This window comes from Phoenix dactylifera, chromosome 2 (assembly GCF_051530095.1).
Source record: "Phoenix dactylifera cultivar Ajwa chromosome 2, Ajwa_hap1_PhDact_Kaust_v1.1, whole genome shotgun sequence".
Taxonomy (NCBI): domain Eukaryota; kingdom Viridiplantae; phylum Streptophyta; class Magnoliopsida; order Arecales; family Arecaceae; genus Phoenix; species Phoenix dactylifera.
In genome coordinates, this window is record NC_143191.1 from 23945548 (window position 1) to 23959188 (window position 13641).

The following is a 13641-nucleotide window of genomic DNA, read 5'->3' on the forward strand; positions in this document are numbered from 1 at the left end:
CATAACATGTAAATTATCACCTTTTTTTTAGTTAATGCATGATTACCCAGAGCCAATGCTTTCTAGAAGAAGATGGAATGGAAAGTTTACAAATGGATCGAGTTGGATTGGGACATGCTTGACTTCACCCGACCACTTTGATATTTAAGTCATATTTTTGGACCAGAACCCAATCTATAAGTTGATCAAGCCGAGTCGGGTTTATAGAAAAGATTTTAGATCTAATGAGCTATTTTGGTTGACTCAAAGTCGAAATATTTGTACTATGTCGATCGGATTTACAATATGAGTCAAAATACCATTCTTTTATAGCTAAAGTATAATAATATTTAAATACAAAATTATTCAAAAATTAAATAAAAATTAAAAGGAGCCAATTTAAAATTGAATCTTTATCCAAAAGCTTTTAATTTTATTCAAGTACTCGGCCATTCTCAAGTTCACAAACAATATTTCTTAATAATATATATTGACATATCGGGCATTATAAATAAGAATTCACCAAAACAAATAATGAAATTTGAATGTTTAAATATAATTAAGTACAAATAGATGAGAGGAGATGTGATCAGTGAGATGAAAAGAGAATTAATTTAAATGAGAGTTCACTCAATGAATTAGAAAAAATAATTAGAATAAAGGAGAAGGAGGTTTCTATTATATGCTGCGAATTTTTTCGATTGAGGTCGGGTTGGATTCATTTTTTGTCAACCCGAATCAGACCCCAATAATATTTGAACAGGATCTTATCAAGTTGGATTGAAAACTATAAGATCCAAACCTGACTCAGAATTTACATCCGATCCAACTTTGAGCCCAGTCCCACCCAAGGATCTTCAATTATGGATCATGTCGATCGTAATCAGTGGGGTCGCACATTTTATAATAGTTTCATTAATAGAACGAAATTTAGATATAACCGTCTGCATAATACTGATTCCGCAATGGATCAAGTTTGTTAAATCAGATCACTAGCCGTCAATTTCTTAGACTTTGTAATTTTTAACGGTTAATAGGGCAATACACGAGGGGCATGCATCCTAATCCACGCCATCCATCCCTATTAAAATTCCTATCTCTTTTAAAAGTAAAGGAAAATAAAAGCAACATGGAGACGCGGACTCGAAGGCACATGGTTTCTTAAGAAAAAGGACTAGAAGCGATAAAAGAGTGCTGAGTCAACTCGGTGAGTCAAATCGGAGGTGGCTTTCCTTCGGGCGGGGGGTTTCTTCTACGATCGGCGCGAGGGACAGCGAAGCGCCGAAGCCTGAATCCTTCCTTATAAAGTAAGGCAAACGCGTGCACGCCTCTCTCTCAACCCGGTTCCATCTCCTCCTCCTCCTATCTCTTTCGTTCGCTCTCATCCTTTTTCGAACCCTAAATCCTCTCTCTTTGATTCCTTTGTAGCCTTTCTTCTTGAATTGGGGTTCGTGAGGAGGAGAGATGTCGTACGCCTACCTCTTCAAGTATATCATCATCGGAGACACAGGTAGTTCGGTCCCTTTCTAGGTTTTTCTTAGGTTTGTTTGGTTTGTTTGGAATCTGATGTCTCTGTGACGTCGGGATCTCTTTTTAATCGATCTTCTTATGCCGAAATCTTCGTGATCTGGGTAGAATATGGAGCTTGATTCGTTGGTATGTTTTAATAAATGGATTGTATGAAAAAAGAAGTTGATTTGCATGGATTGCATGAGATATTTATGGGTGGCCATGTCCTGGATGCGATAACCTTGGAATATGATTCAGACTTTGGTGGTTTGGCTTCGTTGGCCTGTCAGGTGTTCGTATGTGGCATTATATTTTCGAAAGAACTGGACCCTAATTGATGGTTCTATTGAATCGTTTTCGTTCTAGATTTCTCTGAAGATTTGTTCTCTTTATCACTTGTGGTATCTATGATGTACGACCATATTTCTTCTCTCTCTCTTTTTCGCCCTCTCTGCAGGAGTTGGGAAATCATGCCTTCTGTTGCAGTTCACGGACAAACGATTCCAACCTGTTCATGACTTGACGATTGGTGTTGAATTCGGGGCTAGGATGATTACAATAGATAACAAGCCGATAAAGTTGCAGATATGGGATACGGTTGGTTGCCTTGTCCCTAATTCTACTTTCTTGTTTTTTCTGTAGAGTGAAACTGTATTTTCTGGTACTTAAATTTGCTTTTACATTTGCAATAATGACTTTGCTGAATGCAAACTCAACAACATCAAATATCTTGGTCTAGTTTATAACGCATTGTTTTCACTTAGACTTGTGATCAATTCCTTGTTTGCTTGAGCATTCTGAAATTGCAGTACTTTTTTAAAACCTGAGCTGATGGCACAACTTAATAGCTTTTTCCTGAAGAAAGTAGCAAAATTGATATGATAACAGCCAAGGCCAATAATGCACACTGGTGTTCTCTGGAATGAATTCTTGAACATTGAAAGATTAATAAGAGATTTTGGGTGCTGGAAAGAAATCTGCACAGTGGAAATAATACATTTAGGCAATAGGTATGCTTGGGTCACCTTTATTATGTATATTGTAGGTTTGGAATCGTAAGTGAGCATGAACAATGGCTTTGTAAACTGTCTTGTGAGGGCCAAGTTTGCTGGAATTTTCCACTTTTAGTCGAAACCGTTCCAAATTGGGTCAAACTAAAACTACTTGTGTGTTCAAATTCATTGTATACATGAGCTGCTTCTGCTGATTTCCCCCCTTTTTGCATTTTTTGAATATGAGCTAACATTTTCTAGTTTAAACCTAGTAGAAGCATTGCAATATCACATTTTAAAGAGATTCAGAAGAAAGTAAACTGATATAGGTTTTACTACTGGACCTATACTTGCAAAAAATAATGATTTGATTGTTGCAGAGCAAAGCTACTAAAGCATTGCATCCAGAGGACCCAAATAGTATAATGAACTTGAAAAATGATGTATATCTTTTAATTTATTCTGGTAATTAGTTGGATGTCTTATGAGATTTTATATTATTTTCATCTGAAAATAACAAATTAGAGAAATACAACCAAAAGATCACCCGATTTACAACTCATATTATCAAGCCGAAACTAAAAGCAAAACCAAGTTTTTAAGCCTTAGGGCAAAGCAACTGCTTATTTGCGAAGGGATTAATGAATTTGTTAAGTTAATTGGCGGGCTTCTACTATTTTGCTTAGATTAGCAGTTTCATGGTTAGAATCATTGTCATTGGAGTCAAGAATGATGAGTGTTTTCAGTGGAACATGCATGATTTAATGCATGTATGATTATTGGAATAGGATTGTAATAAGCATGCTGACCTCTTGAGGTCAGGAGTGTGGTGTAAAAATTGAATGAGCTTTATGAGAATATGCTCGTGGAAAAACTTTAGGGAATAAACAATTAGAAATAGATAGTTATCAGTTCTCTGTCATTGGATTCTGTATGATCTGGATGGCAATTAAAATGGAGAAGGTATGCAACTCTAGTCTTTGGTGAAAGCTTTTGGTACCTGTAAGATTGGAAGAAGAATAGATGTGACCATAGGGGTTGTGAATATGGATGTGATATTAAAGAAGCAATACATCTGGTATCTGGTTCATTGTGTTGATAGTTTTCTACATATATATTTGAGCTTCTAGGGATCGGTTAGTTGAATTCTAATCATATAGGACAAAGAAATCAAATCAGTGCAGCCAAACTCAATAAAGCTGTTACTGTTTAGTGTAGCCTATGGTTGTTGGGTTAGTTGATGATAAACTACAGACAGCAGTAGTAGTTTGCAGAAGCAAAGGTAATAGATCTTGAGGAGAAGGTTGTTGATGAAGCTTTCAGCCTTAAACTATCAGAATTTGCCAGATCTAAAAGCAGATTTGTTATGTTGCTAAAAAATCAGCAGGACATAGGGCCATTATGTTGCCCGAGCCCATCACCTAGGTCGACCACATGATACGGCCGCTGAACCTTAGAGTAGTGCCCTAAAGATCATGCGAGGCCTAAGATGAATAATTTTTCAATAATTTCATTATAATTAAATAATTCAAACTATTCAAATACAAAATTTTTGACTGTTCATTGGTATTAGAAACTAAACTAACTTACTAGCTAATGTCTGATGTTCGAACTCCACACTCAACCCATCCAAGATTATGTATCCTGTAACTCTGGAAAAAAAATGCAATAAGGGATATGAAAATAACAAGAATTCATTATCGAAATAAACATAAATATCATAAAATTATGCTCCGATTATCAACAATACTCAAATAAACAATTTGCACATATATATGCAATCTAATATCAATAATATCAACCACTCAAAGTGATACATCATACAATATCCAATAAGTTTTTCAATGGTGATTTTCATAGTTAATCATTAAAATTTTCTTCAATTCAATTTGGGTCCAAGATTCAATATCTTCTCGACTTTGGGCCAAATTTTAGTTATATTTTTCATCCATGACGGAGCAATCGATAGGTGTCACGTTTTTCACTCGTGATGGGGCAATCAATAAATGTCACGCTCATGATGGGGCAATTGATAGTAACGAGATTAGCCCAGAGTCCACACATGTTCGTATCAATTTTTTATTTTTAGCTTTAGACTAATTATGGTCACATTTTCCACTTGTGACGAGGCAATCTATATAACATGGTTATTCCAAAGCACTATATCCATTAGTCCAATTATGCAAATGACTGTTATTACCAATATATGCATCTATCACACTAACAATCACAAGCATACATGATCAAAACATAGTTTAATATAGAAAACCATTGTGGGAGAATCCTTGTATCTTACTTATTTAGACCATTAGCATAACATACATACATACATATATATATATATATATATATATATATAATATCTATAAACATGTAGGCAAGTGTACAAGGATTCTTACTTCTACGCCAACACCCTAGAAAAACTTGTTATCTGTCCCCACCGCGATCTATGAACCGAGGTGCATAGAATCTTGCTCAACGACCTCTTGCCCAAAAAATTGTTTTACTACAGAGCCAAATTAACATCAAAAATTATCTGAGGTAGTCAACAACCAAGAACCTTCTACTAGTCCAGTAAAGGATTCATCACGCAGTAACCTAGGACCACCCATCAAGTTCTTTCCACCCAAAATTTCTCCAAATCAACTAGAGAGAGAAAACATCAAGATAGAGAGAGAAAAGAGGAAGAAAGAAGAAGAGAGAGAGAGAAATAAGAGGAGAGAGAAATTGACGAGAAGAGAGTGAATAAGAGAAGAGAGAATCGTGAAGGCTCTCTTTCCTTTCCAAAATGAAGGAACGCTACCTCAGGCTGCTGCGGTCGCTGGTGGACGACGACCTCCAATGGTTGGCGACCCACGACGACGATGGCGGCGGCCAGCAAAACAAAAGAAAACAAATATAAAACAAGGGAGCCTTGTTTACCATCAATCCGGCGACTTGCTGGCCAAATTCAAAGCAACGACAACAACCCAATAACTAAAAGAAGAAGAGAGAGGTTAGCAACCAAAACTTACCTCCAGCTAGCTCTCCCGGCCGGATCAACGGCGAAAACCCCGAGTAAAACCCACGAAAAATCTAAAGATTTATGGCTCTAATTGAAAAACATTGAAGTAGATGCTGGAGGAGAAGGAAGAGTCTCTTTTTATAGACAAAAATCGAAGCTTATTGTGGAAAATCGGGAGCCCTTAGTCTCCTTAGTCCGATGGGATCGGAGGCGGGTCCTCTTCTTTCTCTCCCACGTGCAAGCCGTGTGAACCCTTACTCACATTGGGCTTGCGGCCCAAACATGTGCAGGCCGGTCAATAGACCGGGCCCTCACACATTTATTTATTTATTTTTGGTGGGGGGGATACTCTTTTCTACTTTCACTGTCTTTAGCAATTTTGAACTTCTGCTCTTTTCAACCTTTGCTGGATATCTTAAGCATATTAAGTTGCTTCCATATATGAACATAACCTACCAACTTAAAAGGCTACCATACGGTGCAACAGTAAATGTGAAAAATATTCTCTAAGGGGCGATCAAGTCAAGTAAACAGATCTGAGGCCCATAGATTGGACCAGTCAAAGAGATGTTTTCTGCGCTCATTTATGGCCAATCATAGTCATTAGGTGGGGAAATCCTAGCTTATTCTGGGTGTGCCTTTTTTGAGTGAATGTATTGGACAACAAACTGCATCCTGTTGAGGCAATTTTTGGTTCTTATCGATCAAAATATTGAGGTCTCATTTGTGATTGAAAAGAGATCAGGTTAGGAATCAACTTATCCATTGTTTTCATCATGGTGTCATGATTGTTGGGTATAATGTGTCAGGATGGGAGAGGTTTTCCTTTAAGTGCACTGAATTGTATGATTATCACATCCCTAGTTGATAGGAGTACCTTCATTTTCTGTTGTGATAATTATCACGAAGCAGCTGGTTTGGAATTTATTTTGCATTGGGACAGGGTTCTTTTATCAAGAAATAAAGGCGGGTTGTCAATTTCATTCTCTCTTTTTCCTTTTGTAAAACCCCATTCTAGGGCTTTTCTTTGGGGCAAGGGGGAGGCAACAGCAAGCTCCAATGGGGTTGAGGTGGCAATAAATGCACTCATGCCCTGTTCTCCCTCTCCCTCTCCCTCTCCCTTGATTGGTGGCATAAAAATGGATTGGCCCAAGTGTCATATAGCATCAACTAAACCAATGGTGGCTAATAATAACCCTGAAGGAGATTAGCATTGCCCCACTTTTCCTTTCTCTCTTACTTGTTTTCGCCTTGCTTTGCCCCTCTTAACAACACATGAGGAAATGAACCAAATTTGTCTCCCAAACATGTTTCTTTTGAAGGCTAAGTTTGATCGGAATATGTGTTTCCTAGGAACTATGTTTTGTAAGGGGTTTTAGAATGGTAAAGTGTAGCAACATTTTGGCAGAAGATTATCCAATGAAGATTGTTACCATTTTGTGGACAGTGGAATTTCTAAGTCTTCCAATGTACAAGCTCTTTTTCAGCCTAAATTTTAGGTATCATTTGAGGGGGAAAGGAAATGAAGTTGGATTTTGATCTCTTGCTTTGTGGAACTTCTTTGAACTTGCTTACCTTGAGTACTGAGAAATCTCTACCAATTGGAACACCATATATGAGGGATTCTTCGAGTTTGAAATGAGTTGGTGGTTGTTTGGAATATATAATGGATGAGATATCTGATAAGCTCGAATTATTTTTCAAGCATAACCTAATTGGGAGGATAAGAGTGTTTAGAGATGAAGTGATTAAAATATATAACTTCAGCTCTACCATGCAACAGAATTAGCATTCTAAGAACTTTAAATCCAAGGTATTTTGTGGCTGACCACATAAATGATCTTTGCCAACATGTTTTAAAAGATGGGAAGGTTTCTTACTAGTAAATGTGAACCTTGAAAAATGGAAACAGAATTTGGGGACATCCTTGCACGTGTTATTAACTTACTTCGGAAATGTGCTCTGAACTTTTGAAATTAACTCCATGGAGTCCCATGCACCATATCTTCAATCACAGCTGATATAGAATGGCAAGAGTGATCTTGCTCGCATGTTATATTTTGGAACAATTAAAAGAGATAATAATAATACCTCAATGACTGAAAAGGATGAGTGGAATGGTGATCATTTATACACAATCCTGAGAAATGTTTAAGATATTGGTTGCTGACGTTGCATCAAAAGGAGTGGCCAAGTTGTTGGCCTGTTCTTAGTTTCCCCCTCTTCTAGAGGAGTTTTTGGTATCACCAATGAAATTTTAGATATCGAAGGAAGAAATCGGATGTGATCGGTTATGGATTTGACAACTAGGACATTAAACAAGTACGGTTTGAATTTGTTGTATGATTTGTTATAAAAATGTTTCACATTTGCATGTGATACTGCTGTTCTTATTAAATGGAAGACAGCTAAAGTCCAAGTGGATCGTAAAAGGAATAAGGATCATGCAGCAGATGCAACTGGTGATCTAATCTTCTGCATGGATGTTGAAATAAAGAGGACATAGAAGGAATAGGTTGTAATTTGAATTTGCATTTGACAATTTCATACTTGCATGTTTGATTAAGGTTGTCATGGAGTCATTCAGTCTCTTTTATGTGGGTAGCTTAGGTGTAGATGAATGTTCAATTAACAAGATATTTATCAGCCTAGTGCAATGATGGGTCATAGAAATTGGTTTGGGGTGCTAAGATTGGTTTTGGTGGTACAACATCAAAGTTGCAAAGTGATATTAATGTTGCAGATTTGATGGGGTCTAGTTCATGGTAGCATAAAATAAACAAACATATTGGAACATGCAGTCAGCTTGCAAGAAGGAACAACATTCAGGAAAAGAAATTTGTGAGTCTTGCATGCCAGTTCTTCAGTTTGAGACTCTCTTTTAATACAAGATATTATTTGCTTAAAAAAATGGAAAGTGAATTATATGCCATGTTATCTTGAAGTAGTGATGACTAAGGCCCCGTTTGGAAGAGTTGTTGACAGTAGAGCTTTTGAAAGTAGAGCTTTTGGAAGTAGAGCTTTCTAAAGTAGAGCTTTTATAAAAAACTGTTTGTTGTTTGGTAACTATATTTCTAAAGTGTTATCCCACTTTAACATGTGTTTGGTAAATAAACTGAGAAAGTACTTTTGGTATGACAAAATGACCATAAAAGACATTGCATAGTATTATTCAACAGAGCATAATAAAATATAATATGTATTAATACATAAATATATGATATAGTATAATATTACTTTAATTTAATATAATATTATTATAATATAGTAATATAATATTGTATATTATAGCATAATAATTTAACATAATATTAAATTATTTAACATAACATATCCATGTATTATGATATAATGTAATATAATATTATATTTATAGTATAATACAATAATAAAAGTATAAAATATTATAATTATTAGCATAAATTAATTTTTCATAATATAACAAATTTTCTAGCTAGGTGATAAAATTGGTTATACAATTATTAAAGGGACATTTTGTGTAATTGTTATATTTTATCACAGGTATTGTGGTAAAAAAAACAGCTTTCCGACCGGGCCTAAAAGTGCTTTTCCCTCACTTCTGGACTTCTAACAAATTTGCTGATTGTTTTTTCTGGAACTCCTAAGTTTCCATCTTATCTAAACCCGCCAATTGCCAACCTGCAACTATGCATTGCAACTGTGCGGTCTTATTCATCTTGCATTTACATCATAATTTAATGTTGAGTCTCTCATTTATTTTCTTTTTTCTTTTTACATATTTGATCAAGTATGCCAAAAGTATAGTTATAACATAACAAAGCCCTGCCTTTCTGGTTCTGGAGATTATTAACCCAATAAAAATAAATTGTATAGTTGAAAATTTTGTCCTTCATGATCAGATGATATTTGTGAATGAGTGAGAAAATTCCTAAATGCCTAATCATTTTAGACAACATAACTTATATCGTAACAGGATTCTATTTTATGAAGATTTTCAACAAGTAGATTTGGTAGGTTGGGGCACCAGGGGTTTTTATTGTGTGGTGTTGGGGGCGGGGACCCTTCACCACCTCACTTACCTTTAAAGGAACTTTGCCTCTCATATACATGCTTTATATGTCCAGTTCGTGAGTTTGGAACACAAGGCTTGCACTATCACAACTTATCAATAGACTTCATTTGATAGTGATAGGAATTAGCGGAATCCCAAGTTAGAAGATAGGTTATCATTTATTTATAATAAATCACTTATCATTGTAATGTTATTGTTAAGTATCAATTCAAATGACTTCTGTAATTTCCTCCTGTTGTCACCTCCTTCACCTCCATTTTGGCCAGAGCCTGCAACTTTCCACCTAACAAGCGCTGCTTGAATTTCCACTTCATGCCCCCAACTGGTACAAAAGAAATCACTCTTGTAATTTCTGCATATTATGAGTTTCTATCAATTTATGATCTGAATCATGAGTTCTGTAGCCATTGCTGGAACATCATTAATGTTTAAGGATATATGTGGTGTTAGTTCTGTGCAACTTTATTGGTTAAGTTGTTTGTCATGATGGTGACATTGTTGTCATATTTTTTTCTCAACTTAATAAATTTGAATTCAGTTAGATACCTGTTATCGTTTACTTTGCTAGCTTATCAACAGAAGTTGTATGGATAATAATTATAGTACTTTGTCTTACAAATAAGTTAGTGCTATTTTGCTCGATCCTTGGCTTATTAAGTTGGTGTACTTTGGAGCAACTGAGTAGGATATTCCCCATCTACCACCACCATGTCCATCTGATCAGCAGTTTTTGGAAACAATGCAGGCAGGCCAAGAATCTTTCAGATCTATAACAAGATCTTACTACAGAGGTGCTGCTGGTGCATTACTCGTTTATGACATCACCAGGTATATATATTAATAGAGATACCTTGGTATGCAACAATGTAAAATTGAATTTATTATTTTCTCTGAACTTGAGGTGTTACATAGACACTTATACTCTTTTGTCCTTTAACATGAATATCAGGAGGGAGACATTTAACCATCTTGCAAGCTGGTTGGAAGATGCAAGGCAGCATGCAAATGCTAATATGACAATTATGCTGATTGGAAATAAATGTGATCTGGCTCACAGAAGAGCTGTCAGCACCGAGGAAGGTGAGCAGTTTGCTAAAGAGCATGGTTTGATCTTTATGGAGGCTTCTGCAAAAACAGCTCAGAACGTTGAAGAGGTGACTAAGTCTTGCTATTTTTATGCTCAATAAAAGGAGGTGAAAGTCTCTTCTTTTTCGATACAGTTTTTATAATTTGTACTGCTTTTCCAGGCATTCATCAGCACAGCGGCAACAATATACAAGAAAATTCAGGATGGGGTCTTTGATGTATCAAATGAGGTAAGTCTTTGAACCGTAATTTTGGACCCTATTAGTTTTTTTCTTTTTTTTTTTAGTGGGGGGGTGGGGAGAGGGCGGGGCGGGGGAGGGGAGGGGGCTTGTCGCTATATTTAGTGAGCCTTGTGTATATGTGTTGGTTCTGTGACTAGTGCTTTTCCAGTTCCTCTCATCCTGGACGGTAAGCTTTATTGAGCTTCCCTTCATCCTTCCTCATAGCATTCACGTTTCCTGATTTCCCTTATATGAGATTGTTTGGCACAAATGCTGAGTCCCACATCCCCTGATGCAGAGATTATTCCAAATTACTTCCTTGAAAATGCAATGATGGATTATTTCTTTCCAAAAAAAAAGATATTGCGATGATGCATTCTTTTGATTATTTAGAATACTTGAAATTTTAGGGCCTGTTTGGCATCATTATTGTTTTTGTGTTTTTTTTCCTCTACAACATAAACGAAATACCATATGGAGATTGCTGTTGAATGTGTCATTTGTTCGAAATTTCTTCTATTCCATGCTTTTGCTTTTACTCTTTTTTGAAAGCAATAGTACTTTGCTGCCAAAAACTTTAAAGATTTTACATACAATTTCATAAAACAAAGTGGTTGTAGTATGCATATTGTTTAGTCTAATTCTTTTTCTTCTTGGGTTTTTGAAAACAAAAATAGAAAATGAGAACTGTATTAAATAGGCCTGTCGAATTTCTTGTAGTTTATTGGCAATAAAAAAACACAATTGACCCTCATTTAGAAGCAGAACTTCCAGGCTTAGTTGAGTGGGAGCTATTGATAACATTGATAAGAGGGGAAAAGTGAATGCACAGTGGATGTCACTTCGTTGCTGGGACCCTATAGGCTTGACTAGGTTGCGTTATTGGATGACAGCAATATTATATTGGCAACTTTTACTCTTTTGAACTTACTCCATCATCATCATGATAATTTGATATAATATTCTGATATTGCTATTTGTAATTCAGAGCCTTTTATAGTCATGAACTCATACCTTTGTTTCAGCACATGGATGAAGTCATGCTGTGGCTCTTGGAATTTTATCTTCTCTTCCATGACCGATAATATTATTTTGTTGCCTTTTTTCTATCATATAAACTGTGTTGCAACTTTTGCAGTCTTATGGAATCAAAGTTGGGTATGGAGGAATCCCAGGTCCAGCAGGAGGAAGGGACGGCTCCTCTTCTCAAGCTGGTGGCTGTTGCAGTTGAGCTCATGCTCAAGACTTTGAGTTCTGTGACTCGTTATATTCCTTATTTGTTATCTTTCTACGTCAAACCAGTAGTCTTGTCCTCATGAGAAGTTGTTTCTTCTAATTATTTCTTTGATGTTTGGATCCTAAATTTTAGAAAAGTGTAGTCTGCATGTTGGTAAATATTGTCCAATCCTTTGTACATCTGATGCTATCCCATTTGTGTTCCAACCAGTTAATTGTATGTGCTTGGAAAGCAATAATAGTTTGATTTCTTTCATCACTTTACGGCTAATCTGCGTGGAAACTTGAATTGATGATCGACCGGTAAAAGTTTTTTTTTTCCAGAAATGGCTTGAGATGTTGAGGTACCCGTAAGAGCATACGCAGAGTATTAGGACGGGTGGATTTACTTATATGTTCGCATCCAGCCACGGTGGTGCTTTTGATTGTTGTGGACCAAAGTCATTGGCAATTTTGCTTATATTTTAGTCCATGGTGGACCGATTATAAACTACCAGTGAATTTGTTCTGATTCTAATTCCGATTCTAATTGGGTCAAGCAAATGTGATTCTATTTGCGTCAAGCAAATGTGTGGTTGATTATGGTTTTTATGGTGCTCAGCTTTCTCTGATCCATGCGTAGGTTGTTGAATTTTATATTTCCAACAATCTGAACCTTTGTGAGCAAGTCAATTTTTAAACAGAAGAGACTTGTTATGTTGTTCGTCACCATCACCCTGCTCTTGCTAGCTTCTCCATGCCTTGGGTGTTAAACTTGATAAAAGGATGAATGTTAAGCTTGATAAAGGATGAGTGTTACGCTTGATAAAAGTCTGCAAATTGATATGCGATTTGGATGTCGTACTAAAATATTTCTGAAGAGAAAGGAGTTCTGATTTTGGGTTATGCACTATGAAGAAGTGAACCTAAAATCTGGGATTGCTAATCAGAGAGATGATTTTGGATAAGATATGGAGGATTGATTGAAACAAAAATATCCCTTACTGTTTCTTTTTTTTTTTTTTGGTAACTTGAATACATACGCACATGCAAATATATATATATATACACACACATGTATATATATTATATATATCATATTTATATATAAAAGTACATGTGCACGCGCGTGTGTCAATATATACAGATATGTATCCATATATATATTTGTGTGTGTGTGTATATATATATGTCCACATATATATAAATGTATATATATATACATATATATATATATATATATATATATATATATATATATATACATATATATATATATACACATACACACACACACAAATATATATATATATATATATATATATATATATATATATATATATATATATATATATATATATATATATGTATATGTATATGTATGTATGTGTGTGTGTGTATATATACAAAACATTATAAGTGTGTGTGTGTGTGTATATGCGCGCGCGCGCACTATACCCGATGAAGATCCAGCTGAGCTCCCTAACAAGATGAAGGTCGCAGAATGACCGTGGATCCTACACATGGACGAGTCATCAAGCCCGGAAGCAACGAGGCTAGACTCATACTCACCAATCTAGA

General features: G+C 35.7%; 1 protein-coding gene across 1 annotated transcript; it reads left to right on the top strand.

Moving 5' to 3' along the window:
- The first annotated feature begins 1291 nt into the window (after positions 1–1291).
- Positions 1292–12340, top strand: LOC103696208 (ras-related protein RABB1c). Its single transcript, XM_026800800.3, has 6 exons — positions 1292–1489; positions 1946–2085; positions 10284–10366; positions 10488–10692; positions 10786–10854; positions 11984–12340. The coding sequence occupies exons 1-6, from the start codon at positions 1444–1446 to the stop codon at positions 12074–12076; spliced, it is 636 nt and encodes a 211-aa protein (XP_026656601.1). The 5' UTR covers positions 1292–1443; the 3' UTR covers positions 12077–12340.
- Positions 12341–13641: the final 1301 nt, after the last annotated feature.